At 45.9% G+C, this 22,105-nt stretch overlaps 1 protein-coding gene across 1 annotated transcript in view; it reads right to left on the bottom strand.

Moving 5' to 3' along the window:
• The window catches only part of pdgfra (platelet-derived growth factor receptor, alpha polypeptide), a 53,455-nt gene that overhangs the window by 11,632 nt on the left and 19,718 nt on the right, over positions 1-22,105 (bottom strand). Inside the window, exons 8-23 of the mRNA XM_080723513.1 lie at positions 21,799-21,914; positions 20,787-21,086; positions 19,497-19,763; positions 17,654-17,781; positions 16,438-16,606; positions 15,508-15,697; positions 14,451-14,566; positions 13,711-13,837; positions 12,526-12,722; positions 10,351-10,445; positions 9,644-9,776; positions 7,976-8,080; positions 6,692-6,802; positions 4,220-4,373; positions 1,209-1,363; positions 352-464 (exon numbers count right to left, since the gene is read on the bottom strand). Coding sequence (XP_080579639.1) covers positions 352-464; positions 1,209-1,363; positions 4,220-4,373; positions 6,692-6,802; positions 7,976-8,080; positions 9,644-9,776; positions 10,351-10,445; positions 12,526-12,722; positions 13,711-13,837; positions 14,451-14,566; positions 15,508-15,697; positions 16,438-16,606; positions 17,654-17,781; positions 19,497-19,763; positions 20,787-21,086; positions 21,799-21,914 — 2,476 coding nt within the window. The remainder of the gene's footprint in view (positions 1-351; positions 465-1,208; positions 1,364-4,219; positions 4,374-6,691; positions 6,803-7,975; positions 8,081-9,643; positions 9,777-10,350; positions 10,446-12,525; positions 12,723-13,710; positions 13,838-14,450; positions 14,567-15,507; positions 15,698-16,437; positions 16,607-17,653; positions 17,782-19,496; positions 19,764-20,786; positions 21,087-21,798; positions 21,915-22,105) is intronic.

Genomic DNA, 22,105 nt, shown 5'->3' with positions numbered 1-22,105 from the left:
TATACTTCCGCCACAGCATATAGTCCCAAAAACAACAATGATTGCAGCCACATTCACTGGCCAAAAACAAACAAACAAAACAAAAAAGAAATCATAACCTAGGCTACTTGTCATGATGTTGATTCACAGTTATTGACACACTTCCTGAAAAGGGTTAGTTGTTTGGGAGGCGCATTGATCTTGGAAAAAACAACTGCAACACAACAGTGGGCGGGGTTGGTTCATGAGCCAACTCAAGGTTATTGACTGATTTACCACTGTTTTAAGCCAATCAGAATCCAGTATCTGAACATGTGACCACAAAAAGTGGTAGAAGTGGATTTTTGTCCTGTTTTTTTTTACTTTACTTACGTTCTTGGAAGCCAGGAACTCCATTCCTCTGGCCACCTGATAGGTGAAGCTGAGCAGGTCGGTGGTGCTGAGGCCCTCCTCGTCGTCTGATAGCAGGTTGTCCATCTCGTTGTCTGGGATTAACGGGGGAACACACAGCGAACAACAAACACAAGATATCACCAACTGGCAGCCGGTGAGCGCAGTGTGTATTCCAACCCACTAGCAAAATATAGAAGTAGGCTGCCTTCTAAACCTGCCTTTTCCTAATGGCAGGGAGAAACCGGGCATTATTATGTGTGCACTGCAATTATCCTCTCCGGGTAATTACAGAGGGCCTTCGCGAACGGGGCCTAAATATTGTCGAGAGGGTGTACCCGGTCGACCTGGTGGCTGAGGCAAACATGGCTCTGAGACTGTTGTTGAGGCGGAGGGTGAAATGGAGAGGAACGAACAGGGGCGTCGCAAGGGGAGGAAAAGAAGTGGGACTGAGTTACCAGGGCCCAAGGAGGTGGAGGTGCCTTAATTATTTTATACTTTAGCTATTGAGGGGGGGGGGGGGGGGGGGGGGGGGGGGGGTCCCTGGAACTAAATATTGTGGAGGTCCGTGGAGGTCCGTGGCCAAATACATATAATTTTGGGGGTCCTTGACATGAGACATTTAGAAGGAAAAAAACCTTAGAAGAATTTGAAATATCCCAGTCTAAGTGGGTTAAACCCCTCCCCCTATGAAGAACATTCATGGGGGGCCCGGCCCGCAGTGAATCCTTGTACCCAGGGCCCAGAATTTTATGCAACACCCCTGGAGAGGAACACAAGAAGAAGGGGGAACGGGGTGTGGACGGAGGAGGGCGGGGTGCTGCTGGGTGCTTACTTACCACCGTTCTGGGAGGGCGGGTGGTCGTAGTGGGACCTGATGTCCGAGTACTTGGAGCCGTTGCTCATCTCCAGCATGGGGACGTACTGGGTGCTGTCCGCCTGCTTCATGTCCATGTAGTCCCCGCCTTTACCCTCGAAGGACAGGATCACGTAGCTGCAGGCCAAAGAGGAAAAAGATACAGTTAACCCACTGAAACCAAAGCATCTGTGTCATTTTAGATCTTAGCGTTGAGCTTTTCAAAAATAGCAGATCAACTAGGGCAGGGTTCCCCAATAGGCGGCCCGCGGGCCATTTGCGGCCCGCGGGGGGGGGTTACTGTCTGGCCCACACCAACCCCAGTAATAATGGTGGTATAAGAGCAGCAACAATTAATACTAGTATATCGTCGTTGTCGGCTGGAAATCTCGTATCTCCAAATGTGTACATTCTTTCGCAAATCATACAAGGCCGTCGCACAAAAGTAGTGAAAACAGCAGATCTACAAGCACACACAACGGTTTTGGACATATAAGATTTTCACCCGACAACGACGATATCTGAACTGTCGCTGGAGTAGCGGGAACGCCGCCGTCGCCCTTGGGGAAAACTAATTGGGGAACCCTGAACTAGGGGTTCAGAGTCTTGCTCAAGGACTCTTCGACACTAAAGGGCTTTGCACACAGGACGGTTGCGTTTTTTTTCTCCGTTCACTGCATGATTACAACGCATTGGTTTTTGTGTGCAAGGCTGTGGGGAATCGACATCACTCATAAAAGGAGTCAATGAGTTTTTACCGCATGCGACAAGATGCACGAATCAAACTGGGTTCGATCGGGTAAAAAAAAGCACATCCGCAGCCACTTGCCGCATGGCAAATTCGGAGCCGGTGTGCATGAGGTCATAGAGAATCATTGTTTTCTCGTGCGAAAATATCGCATCTGTGTGCAAAGCCCTTAACACTGGGGGAGGCCGGGATCGAACTGGGAACCCTTCGTGAACCCTCTATGCTCTAAGATGGCAAATCGAAATCTTTAGAGTGCGAGGACTACTGATTTGGAAGGCATTTATAGAATAGAATAGAATTCTCTTCTCTCAACACATGTTAAGAGAAGCGGAGCATGGACTCTTCTCTTCTCTCAGCACATGTTAATGTCCTTGGCTCCCCTCGTGGTGGCTGGCACCAGGGGTCAGGGTACGGGTGTGGCCGGGGCTGGTTCACTCTGAGGTGCGGTCACGCCGTGAGTCACCCTCTGACTTGTAGGAACCCAGAACTTATCCTTTTTTTCTCCCCGCTAAAATAGACGATCTACAAGGTCACGACGTGTCACGTTGCTCAGCGTTGTGAGCTTGTGGATCTGCTTTTTCCGCTGTTTCATTGAGTTTTTTTGTTTTTGTTCCACTTATGACAGGCACGTGCACACATAGACATCAAAGGGGGCTTGAGCCTCTGCCCTTTTATCAGTCTGTAAAAAGTGCCCTCTCCACCAGTGTCCAGACCATGAAGGCTGTTTTCACTATTGTGAAAGAAATGCAAATGCCCTCTTGCCATACCTGAAGACGGCATTCAACAGAATTTGTCCAAACTCTCCTGAAACTCACCGAAAATAGCCGACTTCCAAGCTCACAACGCGTCGCGCCGCGACGCGTTGTGAGTTTGGAGGTCGGCTATTTCCGACGTTTTCACCAAAAGGCCCTTTTGGAAATGTCAGCCCCTGCCTCTCTAACATTCTCTGCACGTCCCTGCACTTATAACGTAAACGTAAGCAAAAAGCTATCGCAGAACTTCAGGGGTTCTGGGAGGTCTCTCGGGTTACGGAAGGTGGGTCGGTTATAGCCTTTGTAGTCTGAAAGAGCCGAAAGATGTGCGGCCAGAGGGAAAGAAAGAGTGGGCCACGGTTTATTTACAGGGAACCGCCTGGAACCGACACGATTAACAGGTAACCCCCCCCCAACCCCCCACCCCCCACCACCACCGCACAGTAATGGAATCAGGCTGCAAGCTGAGAGCCCTTCAGACCAGAGATTCGATTAGAAGACGCCAGACAATCTCCTCCTCAACCACGGTGGAAGATGGGAGGGGGAGGGTTGCCGATTAGACGCTACCAAGTGAGGGAGCTTGTGTTTGTGTGTGTGTGTGTGTGTGTGTGTGCGTGCGTGCGTGCGTGCGTGCGTGCGTGTGTATGTGTGTGTGTATGTGTGCACAGATCGTGTTAATGGCTGTAAAACCTGGCCTAGACGAGGAGGGCGGGGGTGAAACGAACGAGAGAAACCTAACCGCTGTATATGCGTGTCCATATGGCGTTGTGTCCTTAATGTACTTGAGCCATGCATTTACGGGCATCCAAACCCGTCGTAATTATTCTGGGAATTCCGCGGACGAACATAATGTATTTCAAACGTGTCTTACAAGGGCATGTGTGTGTGTGGGCATGCTTGCTTTTGGCTGGTAGTGTATGTGTGCATGCACTAGGGCATTCATGAATAGTGATTTTTAGTATTCGAATTATTCGACCTCAAAGTATTCGAATAGTCGAATATTCGACAGGACTGGCCAAACTGTCAAATATTAAGTAAGCAAGAGGCGAACATTGTGAAAATAGCAAATTTACATGCTCACAACGCCTCGCAAGAGCATGTAGATCTGCTATTTTCACAATATTTATCTGCAGAACCGAGTCACATTAAATGTAATACCTACAATTCCAAGTGCTTGTCAGGGTGGGGGTCCCCAGTTCAAATTATATTTATTTTGGGGGTCACGGCCTAAAAAGGTTTGAGAACCCCTGGTATAGAGCATTAAGAAATTCATCCTCCAGGGGCATTGACAACTCATTCTTATGACTTCCTATCTAGCCAAGCTTTATAAACTATATATTTTTTAAATAGAAAAAAAAAGAAGAAAAAAAAAAGAAATAAGCGAATATTCGACTTCGGTGAACAATGTCGGATAGTGACTTTGATATTCGAATATTCGAATAATTGGTGAATACCCTAGCATGCATGTGAAGGCACTGCGTTCTCCTTGCGTACCTTCGGCTGCTGTCGTCCGCAGGGTTGATGCCAAAGATGTCCAGTTCCTTCTTGTTCTTCTCCGGGTGCAGACTGACGAAGTTCTCCCTGTTCTTGTGCAGGTAGTTCACCAGGTCGCCATGGAAGCAGTACTCTGTGATGATATAGATGGGGCCTGCACGCACACACACACACACACACACACACACACACACACACACACACACACACACACACACACACACACACACACACACACACACACACACACACACAGATTAATACACACACGTTGATGATTATGATTTTTGGTGCGTGACACATCCATACTAAGTATAAATCAGATATAATACCAACCTCAACCCCTAAACGTAATTTACGGTAAAGGTCTTGGCACACTGCTGCGTTCTTTTCGGACGAATATCGGAGCGAATTTCGGAGCACGTAAATAAAAAAATCACACCCAATGTGAAGTGAGCGGTGGTCGTGCTAGCATAATGTCTTCAGACTAGGATTTGAGTCTAGGATGTACAGGTTATGCTACACACACACGTTTTGCTATGGCAAAACGCTGAGGAAAAAGGCTACAGACACACGCACAGCCACTCTATGGAACGGTTGCACCGCTCAAAAATCGACCTCACATTATGTCAATCCCATTTGCCCGTTTCATGTTTATTTTCGGACCAGGGTAGATTTTTTTTCCGATTTTCACAACTGTCGCCACTGGGTGCCTAGCTCTCTCTCTCTCCTTTCTCCTTGGCCAGAAAAACATTTTTGCGAAAAACGAACGAAAAAACGCAGCAGTGTGCAACCACCTTAAGTCAAATCCTAACCCTAACCCGTCAAAAACGTTTTTCGAATATTTCACACCAAACGATTAATTTTGGCGATGCCATATTGATTCACGATACAATTTGTGCTTTTATTTGTGGAAAAAATCTATCTTGTTTAAAAAAATAAATGCATGGCTTTATCGCTGCATAATATTTGTGTTCAGTTTGGATCTACTCATGACAAAATGAGTTTAAAGGCAGTTTAACGTAAAGGGAATTAATTACAGGAAATAAACGCTCACGATGTGTATGGACCTTAAGGGATGACTATAAATGGTCCTCACGAGTGCTCATTATAATATGGTAGCATTTTTGTCTACTCTCTCAGAGGACCACTGAGGACAGCTCAGAAACCCGCCTACCAGTGACATCATCGATGGGGAATCCAAGCTAATAGAAACTGCAGGCTTTCTATTCCTGGAAAGCTCACATTAATACATTTTCTTTTTTTAAATAAAAAACCTGCCTAACGATGAGGTCACTGGTAGGCGGGTAGGCGTTTTTCTGAAGTGTCCGCAGCCCTCCTCTGAGACAGAGGGCCATTTTATCATGAGCATTGGTGAAGGCCAATTATATGAAGATGTTGAAAACAGGTGGAGTTGTCCTTTAACTCTACAATAGTTTTTAACCATACATCTACGATGTCTCTTGTGTGGCAAATGTCTCAAATTCTATACTAATGCTACACCTGTGGGGACATTTGTCCCAAGTATAGTAAGACAAGCTCTCTCTCACACACACACACACACGCACGCATACGCACACGCATGACACGTGCACGCACAAACACACACACACACACACACACATCGGCGTCAGTCTGCAGGCTAATCTTATCAGAGGCTCATAAAGGCTAAAAGCATCGTCAAGAGGGCAAGCCTTTACTCTGCCATAAAAACCCCCAGTTAAAACGCCGCACCCACCGACACCCTGGAGAGAGCTGTCAACATATCCCCACTGTCACTGCCGCGTGCGCCTTGAACCGCCATCTAACCGTGTGTGTGTGTGTGTGTGTGTGTGTGTGTGTGTGTGTGTGTGTGTGTGTGTGTGTGTGTGTGTGTGTGTGTGTGTGTGTGTGTGTGTGTGTGTGTGTGTGTGTGTGTGTACACTTGTATTACTCACTTGTATTGCTCATGAGGGCCAAATGTCCAAACAAGTATATCGTCGCTGTCGGGCAGAAAACTTTTTTTTGCGTGAATTAAACCCTGCTTCGTGATACAAAAGTGTCGCGCAAAAGTAGTGAAAATAGCAGATCTACAAGCACACAACTTTGTGTGCTTGTAGATCGTCTATTTTCACTATTTTAAATCGTTTTTTAAAATGACGAATACAAATTTTAACGATTTTAGACATACAAGGTTTCAACACATAGATATACATAGAAACATAGACACATTAGACTTTTTTTTTTTGTTAGACTTAAAATTAGCAAAATATTCAGTTTAGGAATATACTGTACATTTAGCGGTCAGGTTTAGGGGTCACGGTTAGAGATGATTCAAACTCAGTTGCGTGCCGGTGTTGTTCTCCGAAGATAGACTATCTGCAAGCTCACAGCGCGTCGCATTGCGTCACGTTGTTGTTGTTAAGTGTGTGTACGCACACGTGTGCATGTGTGTGTGTGCGTGCATGCGTTTGTGTGCGTGCATGTAGTTACCTGACTTAGTGCATGCTCCCAGCAGGTTGACAATGTTGAGATGAGGTCCCAGATGAGTCATGATCTTCAGCTCTGACATCAGGGCCTGTTTCTCACTGGAGCGCGCCGTCGCTGAAAAACAACAACAGCCGATTAAACTTCATTCCGTAATACGTGAACATTATGTGGAAATAACATTCACTGAACATACAGTAGCATCTACAAGCTTTGTGATCTTAGCTTTGTGAGCTTGTAGAATGTCTATCTTTGGTCAATGAAAGTCATTAGGGGTTTAAGTGGTTAACAGGGTTCCCACGGTCATGAAATTCCTGGAAATATTTTGAAATTAGAAAAATATTTTTCCAGTACTGGAAACGTTTTGGAATTTATCAAGGGTCCTGGAAGGTCCTGGAGAAAATAGCTATGCATTGTCTTTGGTTATTGATTTTGTTAATACCTCTGAAATGACAAATTAAACATGGGCCAAATTGTCAAATATTAGAGGCAGAAATTGTGAAAATAGCCGATCTACATGCTCACAACGCCTCGCGTTGCGAGGCGTTGTGAGCATGTAGATAGCATGTATCTAGATGTATCTAGATAGCATGTAGATAGTATAACACAATAGTGTTATACAAAATTCCTCAACTCTTAGTGCTCGTCAGGGTGCCGGGTCCCCAGTTAAAACATGATTATTTCGGGGGTCACGGCCTGAAAAGGTTGAGAACCACTGGCATACACTACCTGTCTTTGGGCATTGTGAATAGGAGTAAGCGAACTGTTATTGAGCTGAATTATTGTTATGTAGTCCTGGAAATTGGGTTAAATATTCTGGAAAAGTTTGGGAAATGAATTTGGTACAAATGTGTGGGAACCCTGGGTTAAGCATTTGGGCCGCCCGTCAAATAATTAACTTCACGTTATCGTTTACTATTTACGCAAAAAAAAATCAAACCTCGGTTCGAAGTGAAGCGGTGAATTTTTATTCTATGTGTTCTAGAGCTGTGAAATCTGTGTTCTAGATCTATACATTCTGTGTTCTAGATCTATACTTTCTATGTGCTTTAGTTCTACATTTTTATGAATTCTGAATTCTGAATGATTTTGTCTGGAGGGCCAAATTGTCACGTGAAGCTTGACCAATCCTCAATCCTGGACGCACGGGACATGACACGGACACGGGACTCCTTGGAAGCCTATGGGACAGACTGTACGGGACAGACAAAGCCACTCCTTGGAAGCGGCTTTCACCGCTTAAAAAAAAGAAAAAGGGTCAAAATGAATGCCTTCAGTCCCCTGACTTACGTTTCAGCATTTTCACAGCCACCTTCATCACGCGTTGGGAGCGGCTCAGCTCGTAGGCGGTGCCTTCCACCACCTTCCCGAACGCTCCGGAACCAAGGATACGACCTGCAGGGAAGATTAGAGGCGCCAACGTAACGGGATTAATTCACACACAGTAGAAATACAAACACACTACTCCAGGGTTCCCCAATTAGTTTTCCCCAAGGGCCGAATCATGTCTAGGGTACCAAGCCGAGGGCCACAACATTGCAGGGGACGACGGTGGCGTTCCCGCTACTCCAGATATCGTCGTTGTCGGGTGAAAATCTTGTATGTCCAAAACCGTTGCATTTAACATTTTAAAAATGATTTAAACTAGTGAAAACAGACGATCTGCAAGCACACAACGCCTCGCGATGCTTGTAGATCGGCTGTTTTCACTACTTTTGTGAGATGGCCTTGAATGATGAAGCAGGGCTTTACTTTGCGAAAGAACGTACACATTTGGAGATACAACGTTTCCACCTGACAACGACGATATACTAGTGTTGTTGCTGCTCTTATACCACCATTATTACTGGGGTTGGAGTGGGCCTGACAGTAGCCCCCCGCGGGCCGCAAATGGCCCGCAGGCCGCCTATTGGGGAACCCTGCACTACTCACACAAAATGCAAGCACATCCAAGCACTCTGCCTTCTGGAATAAAGCACCTTACAGACGGAAGGCGGTTGACACTGGCGTTCTCGCTTGCATCAGTGGGGATCGAGCCGCGGGCGAAGACACAATCGCTCCGCGAGTAAACGCTGGCCGATATTTACAAAGATGACCACAATCCCGTGAGCGTGTGCAACTTCTCCACGCCCCTCAACTTCTCCACGCGTCCCAAATAATCGCCCGCCTCTCATTGAAAACGAATTACCATAGCGCGTCAACCGCCCTCCCTTTAGACTTCTGTGGTGGCTTTGATCAGTGAGTCAGACACTGGCCAAACCCCGTCACTGCCCACGCCACATGGGCTTATCATCATCACCGGCACTTCAAAGGCAGAGTTGTGACACAAGGCACGCCGCGGTCCGACCAGTACACAGGCACTGGGAGGCCACCGCGGCCCACGGCTACAAGACCACAGCCCTTTCACGCCGTCGCCCCAAGCCAGTGTTGTTTTTGACAGCAAATTTTGATTTAGTTTTAGTCAGAGTCTTTTGAATAAAATGTAATTTAGTTTTAGTCATAATTTAGTCACCTGAAAAGTTTTAGTTTTAGTCTAATTTTAGTCAACTAAATATCATGAGATTTTAGTTGACTAAATCTACATTTGATTTAGTCAACTAAAATGTATTTTGGCAGGCCTTGATGGCATCGTAATGACTGATTTTTTGCTTGGTTGCATGCTGAAAATAGCCGATCTACAAGCTCACAACTGAGCTTGTAGATCGGCTATGTTCAGCACGCAACACCTGAGAGCAACCAAACATATAATTACTTTCTCCTCCACTAGTCCCTCCCTAACGTTTTAGTCTAGTTTTTATTTTGTTGTCGAAATTGTCAATATATCTAGTCTTAGTTTTAGTCATCACGGCTTAGTTTTTATTTCGTTTTTATTTAGTCTTCGTCAGTGAAAAAAACACAGTCGACAAACATTTTTCGTCATAGTTTTAGTCGACAAAATCAACACTGCCCCAAGCTCACCGAGCACGAGTCTCTCGCGGGGGAACTCCCAGCGGGAGTCGTAGGGCAGCTGCATGGGGTCCACGTAGATGTACTCGTGGCCGTCGGGGCTCACCGACTCGATCACCCTCCAGCGGATCTCGTAGCGGGGTTTCTGTGGGATGGAACACACAAAGACGAGAGCCGGTCTGTTAACACGTTGTCTGGTCTAAGACTTGTTTGCCTTGTTGCCATTCAGATCATGGCTCTGATGGACATCCGTTAAACACTTTCAACCTGGTGTAACTATTAAGTGAGTTTTAGGTAAAGATTTTCAACATTTTCTGTGAATGTAAAAAAAAAAAACTTTCAGAAATCTCCCAAAAATTCTAGAAATTGCTAAATGTTCAGCTTTACAAGCTCATAGCATGTCGCCATGCAACGGATAGTGACCTCGTCTGTAGAACGGCTGTTTTGCTGTATTTATTCGTTATTTCACAGAACTCCATTTGGAATTCTGATTACACTGCACCATCACAAAATCCCCCAAAACAGGTCGAAATGTTAAGATGGCAATCACGGTATCAACGTGTTACTTTTAACACCCGTTGCCGTAACACCGACGTTGCCAACATGTGCGAGAAGGCGACAAAAGTGAATGCCAGAGAATCAGCCCAGTGGACTGCATGCAGTGTGAGGAGGAGGAATGGGTGAGGAGGAGATGAGATGGACGCTGCAGGCCACAGTACCTGCTTCCAGATGATGACCAGGACAATGAGTGAGATGATGACGAACACCAGGAGCACCAGGACTGCAGCAGCTACAGTGAGCTGTGAGTGAGGGCCTGTTAAACATACACACGCATGCACACACACACACACACACACACACACACACACACACGCATGCACACACACACACACACACGCACACACACACACACACACACACACACGTTGCAACCATTATCTTCTTATTCGATCAACTACTTTTTCGGATTAATCAAGTGTGTTTTTTATTATATTGAAAAGATATATATATATATATATATACAAATTGATGAAACGTTTAAGCATCATTTTAAACTATGTTACACATAGTTGTGTCATCTAGTGAAACTAGATGATCTACGGTACAAATTGCTCACAGCGCTTAGCCATCACTGCACGTTGGGAGCTTGTATAATATCGGCTATTGTCATCATTTTTGACGTTTTGGGAATTATTTTTGAAAATGTCACCTATAATGACTAAAATAGGGATCAATTATTTAATGACCCATTCATATTTTATTAATTATCGATCATTTTGTATAATCGATTAAATCAATTTTATACAGGTCGCTCTGGATGAGAGTGTCTGAGAAATGAAGTTAACCCATTTAGAACGGGTACACATTATTGTGTATCATTATTTTATGCTTTAACTATTGAAAAATAGCAGATATACAAGCTCACAGCGTGGCACTCGGTGCCGCGCTGCGAGCTTGTAGATCTGCTATTTTTGAAAAATCGTGAAAATTTGAATTTTGACCCGATTCTATAAGTGTCTTTTGAATCCTTCTCGATTTGTTTGATTAACTCTTGCATCCCTAGGTCACACACATGCCGGAGGAGTACGTCGAGTTTGATCATGTGATGATGAAATGAGTGAATGCGTCTGTGTGTGAGCTTGAGCCCTTTCACAGCGTTGCATGCGGTGGGGGGGGGGGGGGTTCCTGACAGCAACGGGGGTCCGCCTTGTTTACCAAGCCCAAAACGTGGGCTGCAGACATGAAGAAGAAAGCAGGTTGGAAGAAAGGTTGCCAAATGGCCCTGTAAGTATCTTGAATTTCAGAATAAGAGTCCTCCCCGAGCAGAGGCCTAAGATCAGCCGTACTGTAACTGATAACAATGACAGCGGCATTCTGACAGCTGCTAACGGCTCTCCCTGCTAGCAACGCTACCGAACAAAACACCTCACACTCCCAGAAGCCAATTAGGTGGAAACAAGACAGCGGCAAATGACACTAGACATCTGAACCGTGTGTGTGTGTGTGTGTGTGTGTGTGTGTGTGTGTGTGTGTGTGTGTGTGTGTGTGTGTGTGTGTGTGTGTGTGTGTGTGTGCGTGCGCGCGTGTGTGTGGTGTTTGTCTGTGTGTGAGGGGGACGCGTTCATTTTCCAGGTGTCCCCCTACCACTCCACTCTCCTTCTATACCTTCTTGTCACCTTTGTTGATAGGCTGCTATAGCTTACTTTTTACATATGTTTTGTTTTGTTTTACTATGTACGGCGCTTACTACGCTGTTGTTTTTAAAAGTGCTCTAACCCAGTGTTTCTCAACCACTGTGCCTGGGGACCTTTGGTGTGCCCCTGAGAAGGGTCAAGTGTGCCCCTTGAAACTGCTTGAAAGCCAGTATTGTATTTATCATTTTAAAAAATGATTTAAACTAGTGAAAACAGCCGATCTACAAGCACACACCGCCTCGCACCGCGAGGCGTTGTGTGCTTGTAGATCTGCTGTTTTCACTACTGTTGTGCGACAGCCTTGTATTATGAAGCAGGGCTTTACTTTGCGAAGAAAAAAGTTTTCTTCCCGACAGTGATGATATTTACATCCCCGTATTATGTTGGTGTGCCCATGGATTCTTGGGACAAGAAAAGTGTGCCCATGCAGAAAAAAGGTTGAGAAACACTGCTCTAGCCTATAAATAAAGTGGATTTGATTTGATTGGATTATAGCCTACCATGTCGATTTCTGTTGGTTTAGATTTCGATTTTTTTTGCTTGACAAAACAACCGTTTTCTTTGAAGCACTACAAAATGCTCACTTATAGAGGTCGCTCTGGATAAGAGTGTCTGAGAAATGCCTAAATCTAAATGAAGTTAAATACAATTCAACTATACTAATGTGTAAATTGAGTGTATAGGCGTGCGCGCACTTACCGCTAGCGACTAGCTTGACCTCGCGGGTGACGGCCGCCATCTCGTTCCAGGCCCGGCAGCGCACGGCCAGCGTGTTCTCCAGGTGCCCGAACATCACCTGGCTCTCCAGGTGGTTGTCCTCGTCCACGTGGGAGTCCACCGTGACGTCAGTGGAGTTGGTCAGCAGGGGCACCCACTGGGACGAGTCGTTGGCACAGCTGCACGGGGCGCCGAGCGAAAGACAGAGAGAGAGAGGAATCACTACGTGGAAGCCTTGATCGCGAGGCAACATTTAGACGCTAGGGCCATCACGATTGTATGACGTTTTACATGGCGATTAATCGTCACTCAAATAGTTGCGATTGACGATTTAATTGTGTTTTTGTCGTTGACAATCACATTTCTGTTTGGCTTTCTGGCTTTGAAGTTGCACATGGCAGATATGACACATAACCTAAATATACAAATAAATTACTGACATATTTGACAATTTTATATTTCACAATCGCGACGCGCTGTGAGCTTGTAGATCTGCTATTTCCACTACTTTTTGAAAGCGTTTGTAACTATATTAACATTTCTTAACATGGAGACGATTATGACGATTATGCAAAAATAATTGCGATTACCTCAAATAATTGCCGTGCTGCAGAATTAGCCGATTCACAAGCTCACTATGCGCGTCTATTCTGTGTGCAACTGAGTGTTAAATCAAGCCTTGATAAAGCACAGGGGCAGACGGAGGGCCTGACAAGACTGAAAGGACGTACTGTTTGATGTTCTTGTGTCTTTTGAATCCTTCTAAGATTTTTTGAAAAACCTATGTTTCTATGTCAGCAATCTGGCCAGCCATCGTCAAAGAAAAGGTCCTTCTCGCTTAACTGGAGCTCAGTTAGTCTGTTCTTGAGAGACTACTATGTGAGTGGTTCTCAAACCTTTTCATGTGAAGGACCCCCAAAATCATATTTATTTGGCCACGGACCCCCATCTAAAAATATCTAGTTCCAGGGACCACCCAGAAGCAAAATTTGAGTTACAAACGTTCGATTTGAAAATACACATATCCAAAGATTTGCACACATTTTCACGACTTTTTTCAAAAATAGCAGATCTACAAGCTCGCAGCGCGGCACTCGGTGCCGCGCTGTGAGCTTGTATATCTGCTATTTTTCAATAGCTAAAGCATTCAATGATTCTAGGACGTACTGTTTGATGTTCTTGCAGATGAACCATTCCACCTCGGGGGTGGGATGCCCTCCAGCCACGCACACCACAGACTGGCCCGTGGCGGAGCCGTGGTGGAGGTCCATCAGGTCCACGATGACGGCAGGCACTGCGGATGTACAGGGATGATGCAGAGAATGTTAGAGAGGCAGGGGCTGACGTTTCTAAAAGGGCCTTTTGGTGAAAATGTCGAAAACAGCAGACCGGTCGGCAATTTTCGGTGCTTGATACCACACTGAACTAAGCATGGATTTCTACACAGGAGAGGGTGATTCTTTCAGCATAAGATGCCGCATTCAAGTTCAGGAGAGTTTGGACAAGGCATTTCTCTTGAATGCTGTCTTCAGGTATATCATTTAAAGAGGGCATTTGCATTTCTTTCACCATCGTAAAAACTGCATTCATGGTTTCCGGAGAGGGCACTTTTTTACAGACAGGTAAAAGGGCAGGGGCTCAAGCCCCCTTTGATGACTATGTGTGCACGTGACGGATGCTGAACCCAGGCAGACAGGGAGCAGGCGACACAGCAGAGTGAAAGATTGAGGGGAAGAGAGAGAGAGAGAGAGAGAGAGAGAGAGAGAGAGAGAGAGAGAGAGAGAGAGAGAGAGAGAGACAGACAGTGAAAGATAGTGGGGAGAAAGGGAAAGAGGATCAGGGGTGGTATCCAGAGAGATAAAGGTGCAGCTTTAATGTCGGGGCTTCGGAGCATTCTTGTGGCTCACCTTTGACCTGCAGGCTGAAGCTGGTACTGCGGCTCTGGTTGCCGTTCTCCACCAGCACTGTGTAGTTCCCACTGTCCTCCTCTTTGGCCCTGATGAGGGTCAGAACGCTCTGGTACCTGCCAGGAACCAAGACCAGACACAAAGACAAGCGCACAGTGTCACAATTAAGCTATCAGGAGGATCCTATCACAGTCAAATCCAGAATATATATTTTTTTCTCTATCATTTTTATCACACGATTTTGTAACCCTTTTTTTCACCTAGTGCCAAGTGCCTAAGCTGTAATCTTGGGCTCTGCTCTCCCTCTGCCGCGCCTGGGGAGACAACGGACTGACCTCATTCTTCCTTCTATGCATGAGGAGTCCAAGTTGCTTCTTTTCACCTGACAGGGGGGATTTCCCCGGTTTAGACGTAGCGCGTGGAAGGAACACGTTATTCCAACCAGTTCCTTTCCCCTGCATCAGGTGCCCCGGCTGGCCAGGGGGAGGCATTATAGAGACCAGGATTACTGCATGTTTTTGTGAGGGTATCAACCCTAGGAGACACGGGGAGAACATGCAAACTCCGCACAGAAAGGCCTTTTCGCCAACCCCACCTAGGGTGTGGGCGCTGATGACGCGGAGGAGGGAACACGCCCCCAACGCCCACAGCGTCCCCCCGGCGGGAATCAAATCCAGACCTTCTAGCTGTGAGAATAATTTAAATCAGTGGTTCTCTTAACCTTGTCATGTCAAGGACCCAAATGTAATATGAATTTGTAATATGAACACCATCTGAAAATATTTTATGACTCCCATAGACGACTTCTGTTGTTAAAAGCTTAGAAAAATACATAGAAGTTTTTGAAAATAAAGTCATATCGCGAGTGTTGCGAGCTTGCGGCTAAACTGATTTTGACCCCCCCTTGCTCTAAAAGCTGTAAAAATTGACCCGTACGTGTTGCTCCGTAATTACAGGGGCCCCCTGGCAGTTTGTCCTGGAAGCATGGGAATGCTGCGGGCGGCTTGTCATTAGCGGCGTTTCGAGGTGCAAGTTTAAGTTCAAACGACCCCTTCACCTGGTCTCGCTGAGCTGCCGGAGGCTGCTGGAGATCTCCGCCGTCACGTCGTCCAGCCGGCGGCCATCTTTGAGCCAGGTGACGCGGGTGCTGGGGAAGGACTCGATGTTGGCTCGGAACTCCTTCACCTCGTCCAGGTCGGCCGACTCCAGGGACGCAAACTCGGGCCACAGGGACACAAACGGGCTCTCTGTTTGAGAGAGAGAGAGAGAGAGACAGAGAGAGAGAGACAGAGAGATAGATAGATAGATAGATAGATACCTTTATTATCCCAAGGGGGAAATTCAGTTGTCCAGTTGTAGCACAGCAGTATACAGTTATTTACAAAGTTACAGAGAAGTAAGAAAAAAAGATAGGAGGAAAAAACAAGAACAGTACAGTACAGTATCTAGGGGGCAAATAATATATAAATATATATACATAAAGTGTCTTACAAAAAGAGACCATAGCAGTCAATGCTAGTTAGTGCAACACGTATCTCACTGTCATTGTTAAACAAAGCAAAATACTCAGAAACTACCAACACAACCTAATAGTGCAATGTCAAAAATCAGTGCGAAAGAAACAAAAAAACAGCTCAAAGAAGAAGAAACTAGGAAGCATGTCACAGCAAGACGCACATGAGCACTCTCCCTGGAAGGTCCTTAGAGGTCAAAGTCAATACAGAAATAGTTCCGTCAGTCTAAGTTAGGAAGGAAGTCCTTACAGAGAGAGAGATTAGCGGAATATGTTTGTGCAGTCTGCATCGTCCTCAACACAACTTTCATATATGTTCCACACAGGCACATATTCCCCATTTTATATCTATTCCTCTCTCATCACAGTATGATATTGACATAATGCCGCACACTGTTTACTGTAAACGCCTGGGTTATACGGAGCTGCGCATGGGTGTCTGCACTGGAAGTAGATCTAGGAGTTGTGTCGTACCGTAGACGGTGACGGCGAGCTCCTTGGTCTGGCTCTCGTTGCTGACGATGTCGGTGATGGAGCAGGCGTAGATGCCGCTGTCCTTGGACGAGGCCAGGGGGATGGTCAGGGTGTACTGGATCTCCTGGTCCTTCTTGTTCTCACGCACCGTCTTGACGCCGCGCTCGGCCTGCAACAGACACAAGCCATCACGCACTGTACTTCTTTCGTAGTGTCTGTTATTCTGGAGAAACCTCTTTAAGAAGTTTAAGGAGAGAAACTTCTTTAGGAAGTTTAAGAAGAGAAACGTCTTTAAGGTGTTTTAAAAAGGATTAATCACCGGTAACTGCTACTCACTAGTAGGAGCTTTATATTTCACTTGTTCCTTTTAGGTTTTAAATCCTCTAATTCCATCCCCTCTCATTGGAGTTCCCTCAGTAGTATCTCTTTGTATCGTACTGTTTTGTACGTTAAAAATGCAAGGCTGTGTAATTACTTTGCCACTTGGCCAGCTCGCGTTTGAAAACTTTGGTCTCAAAGTGATTTTACGGGTCAGATAAAGGTTGTGTAATAAAGAGAGGGAGAGTTGAGAATTGAACAGAAATAGCCCAATTCGAAGCACTGAAATTCAACACAAAGCATGCATGTATGTGCATCTTGCAGTCTGTGGAGAGCAGACTGTGTGTGTGTGGTGGGTAGGGCATTCACGAATAGTGATTTTTAGTATTCGAATTATTCGACCTCAAAGTATTCCAATAGTCGAATATTCGACAGGACTGGCCAAACTGTCAAATATTAAGTAAGCAAGAGGCGAACATTGTAAAAATAGCAGATCTACATGCTCACAACGCCTCGCGTTGCGAGGCGTTGTGAGCATGTAGATCTGCTATTTTCACAATATTTATCAGCGGAAACGAGTCACATTAAATGTAATACCTACAATTCCAAGTGCTTGTCAGGGTGGGAGTCCCCAGTTCAAATATGTTTATTTTGGGGGTCACAGCCTAAAAAGGTTTGAGAACCCCTGGTATAGAGCATTAACAAATTCATCCACCAGGGGCATTGGCAACTCATTCTTATGACTTCCTATCTAGCCAAGCTTTATAAACGATATATGTTTTAAAGAGAAAACAATAAAAAAGCGAATATTCGACTTTGGTGGACAACGTTGAATAGTGACTTTGATATTCGAATATTTGGTGAATGCCCTAGTGGTGGGTGGGTGTATGTGTCTCACCTGTTTGCCCGGGTATTTCCAGTGGTCCTCCAGTATCTCGGCCCCCCGGGCCACACAGCTGACAGTAATGGTCTGTCCCACCAGCAGGGCGGTGCGTTGAGCTTTGAGCTCCACACGCAGCTCAGAGCCTGACACGCAAAACAAGACATCCGTCAATCATCAACTCACGTCCACCGAGGAGCATTCCATGATGGGACCCATTATTTGGCAGGCTAGAAAGCCATCTCGGATGGGATGTGATTGGTTCAAATCAGTGGTGTTGGTTTAAAGGAGTAGTTCACCGCCTAAAAATGTTTTTTTTTTCTATCGATTTCTCACGCCATGGAGACTTGAATTCAATAATATGTTTTGTCGCATTACTAAGACAAACATTTGATTACAATGTATTTAAACCCATTGATTCCGGATGGGGACCCGAATGCATTTGGGTCCCCATCCGGAATGAATGGGGGTAAATTTACTATAATCAAAATGTTGTCTTAGGAATGCGACAAATGCTAAAAAATATTATTGAACTCAAGTCTCCATGGTGTGAGTAATCAATAGGGAAAAAAGTCATTTTGGGGGTGAACTACTCCTTTAACTCTGAATGTCATTGAACATATATTCGGGAGTGTTTATTTTGGTGCGATTCATTTGCGTTAATTCAAGCTGGTGTGTTTGTGTCGCGAGTAAGTCCACACAGAGCGTGAAAATTGCAAACAAAAGCATCAACCTGCGTAAATGAGACATCACCAAACTAATGATGTGAAATATTCGCTGATGCATTTTCGGATCTTATTATTAATCGCGCATTCCAGCGTGTTGGGACCTTGAGTCTCAAAACATGAGGATGCATATCGCTGGGTGTCGGGTGGAAACCTTGTATGTCCAAAAGCTTCCTTTATTTTTGTTGTTATTTTAAAAACGATTTAAAATAGTGAAAATAGCCGATCTACAAGCACATGCTTGTAGATCGGACTCTCTAGTACACTCGCTGTTCAACCTGCTGCCCATGGGCTATACCAATACAAATATATTGTCTACTTTCAGTGTGGACAAATGTCATTTTCTCTCCAAAACCACTACGAAACTGTTTTTGTTTTGTTTTATACAATACTTTTTTTGCTATTTTGCTTATTCCAAAAGAAGGAACGTGACAATCTTTTTGTTCATTGAGAATTGGCCTTGTACTGTAGATGGAAATGTGTCTGTTTTATGTGTGTTTCGTACTACTCATGTAGTGTGTTACAAAATCCAAAATAGGACCGTCATTTTTAGCTTGAGGCCCTTGGACTTTTTGTATTTTGCTGAGTGGCCCCTGAGCCACCTTAAGTTGAGTAGCCCTGCTCTAGTATGATGAAGTAGGGCTTTAATTTACCAGGTTACCTAGTCTGGGATCACTGTCTTCACTTTTCGTGGTTGTAACCGGTCTGGAGCGGAAACCACAACACGTCATGTTGTAGTACTCAAAGGATTACAATTTGCCGGAAAGATCAAACCGGATTCAGTTTTAACCCAAAATATTCCCCTGCGCTCAAGGACGTACTTTTATGGCCTACCTAATAAACTCCTTGATGCGGAGTAGTTTTGCTTTTGAAAAATGTGTTTGGTATATGCATCTTTTAGTCCAACTGTTAGCGACTGGCAGGACTACACGAGGCTACTCGAGCATTTTAATAAGGATTGTGGAAACAAACGGGGGAACCAAATCAAAGCGACGCCGCTTCTTCTAGTGGTTTCCGCGCTTTAGGCGGAAACCAAACGGCCTGTTGTGAACGAACACCGAGGTTACAGGTTACCAAGGTTTCTGCCCGACAGCACACAAACTTTGCATACTATGCAAACACGCAGACAAACTCACCTGCCCAGCCGTGGACGATGTACTCGTCGCTGTGGTGCTCCTCTCCGTTGACCAAGGCCTTGCAGACGTAGGTCCCGGCGGTGAACATCCCCACCGCGCCTCTCTTGCTGTCGTAGACGCTGGCCACGGGCTGCTGGGTGTCCACGTTGACCAGGGTCACGTTGGCGCCGGGGTCGGACACGCGACACGGGATCTCCATCTCCTCGTGGTTGGACAGCACGTGGTTGCCAAAGGGCACCATGGACGGCACGAAGGGCACCTCTGGATCTGGGGGTTGAGGTCAAGACGTTTTGATTTGATTTGGTCGTTCAAAACGTTGGTATTGTCTTTGTTTCCTTACAGACCCGAAACCTAGAAACTAAATTATGGGTCTGTAAAGCTGGTTGCAGACTGTTGCGTTTTTTTCGTTGCGTTTTGGAAATCTGAAATCCGCAAAAAAACAAACAAAAAACATACGTTTTTCAGGCTAAGTGGAGAGAGAGAAGAGAGAGAGAGAGAGAGAGAGAGAGAGAGGGACCCAGTGGCGACAGTTGCGAAAATCGGATAAAATCAACCCTGGTCCGAAAATAAATACGAAACGGGCGGCAGTGTGCAAACGTGATTGACACAACGAGAGGTTGATTTTTTTTATTTACGTGCTCTGAAATTCGCTCCGATATTCGGCCGAAAAAATACCTTTAATTTGAGAGTGTACAAATGGAACCAAATGGACCCTTTGGATCCACTTTTCCACTTTTACAGTGTAGATCGTTATCCCAACTCCCAGAGGGAGGACAAATATTATTCCATCAAACAGACGGTCCATGAAATTAAAAGGTTTGAGAATCACCGATGACACAAAAAAACGAACGAACAGTTTGAGATCACGCGGTCCTTGTTTGTTTTTTTTTCTTTTGTTTTTATCCCACGATTTTGCAACACATTTTTTCACCCAGTGCCAATTGCCTATGTAATCCTGGGCTCTGCTCTCCCTCTGCCGCGCCTGGGGAGACAACGGACTGACCTCATGCTTCCTTCAATGCATGAGTAGTCCAAGTTGTTTCTTTTCACCTGACAGGGGGGATTTCCCCGGGATGGACGTAGCACGTGGAAGGAACACGTTATTCCAACCAGTTCCTTTACCCTCCATCAGGCGCCCCGGCTGGCCAGGGGGAGGCATTATTGAGACCAGGATTACTGCATGTTTTTGTGACGGTATCAACCCTAGGAGACACGGGGAGAACATGCAAACTCCACACAGAAAGGCCCTATCGATGACCCCACCTACGGTGTGGACGCGGTCCTTGTTACCTGGCACATAGACGTAGATGCTGGCGTCCTCCGCCTCGTCGGTGGTGCCGTTGCCGCTGTAGAAGCAGGTGTAGAAGCCGGTGTGCGCGGCCGTGGCATTGTCCACGGTGACGGTGGTGACGAACAGGCCGCTGTTGTCCTCCTGGGTCTGCTCGGCCAGGTAGACGGGCGTGTCCCAGGCCAGCTCCGCCTCGCCGCGGCAGGTCAGGGTGAAGTCGCCGTGCAGGGCCACCACCATCTCATCCTTCTGGGGCAGCAGCAGCGGGGCCGCCGACGGATGGAACAGGATGGCGCCCGTAGCTTGAAGGAAATGGACATGGGTCGTATGCGGGTTAGTCGCAGATCTGAATGCGTCTGCAAAGGCGTCAGTGCTAAACTCACGTCTCTAAAGCTTTCCACGCTGCGGGGAAAGCCCAGTTTTAGTTCGGAATCAACCAGTGTGATCCGGTCTCAAACCGCCTAATCTATTAGTATCCCGTTGTGTGCAGCAATGTTATTGTTCCTACCACATGAATACTGAATCGAGTAAGCTAGGGATAGAAAATGGAATTGCCAAACAAAGTATACTGAGAGTTACTAGCACAGACCTCATCCGCAGCCACTGATTCTCTCTAAAACTGTGAAACAAGTTGATCCCAGTCTACACCAGTAAGACTCCATAATCGGGAGATAAGCGACCGTCACATCGCATACACAAACTTTAGAATGCAATCATAGCCAATCAGGAGGGAATGTGGGAAATGGGACAGATCCATGTTGATTGTGTACCGCTTTGTGTGATTTTAGGACAGAACCTGTAGGAGCAGTGTCCAAAAATGTGTTTTGCAAAAGTCTGCCTGATGGTGGCGTTAAAAGAGGGCCAATTGAGAAATCAGGGGCAGAGGTTGTGATTTGCCATCCAAGCAGTGTGTGTGCAAAGTTTGGCATGGATAGGGCCAACGGTGGCGGAGATAAGCTACTGTAGAATCATAAATGGACAGGTTCTGAAGATGGTGGTGACGGTTCCTCTTACCTTTCACTCTGAGGCTGAAGGAGAACTGGGCGGTGTGTGACCCGCTGAGCGCTGTGATGGTGTAATTCCCGCTGTCTTTCTCCAGGGGCTGGCGGAACGTCAGAATGCTTTGATACCTGCGACGACACGAGAAGATAAAACACAGCAATCAATTTGAGGATTCGGGACTTTTTACGTCCGTGTCTCTGCAGGAGTCTGGCTGTCTGGAGCTAATCTCGCAAACCGCTGGCCAAATCGGCGCCAATGAACCTCTTGTGCGCACTGCCAAGAGACCGCAGACCTACCTTCATACATTTTCTTTTAGCCA

The sequence above is a fragment of the Nannobrachium achirus genome, assembly GCF_963921795.1.
Source record: "Nannobrachium achirus genome assembly, chromosome: 1".
Lineage (NCBI taxonomy): Eukaryota > Metazoa > Chordata > Actinopteri > Myctophiformes > Myctophidae > Nannobrachium > Nannobrachium achirus.
This window is presented reverse-complemented; position numbering and strand designations above follow the sequence as displayed.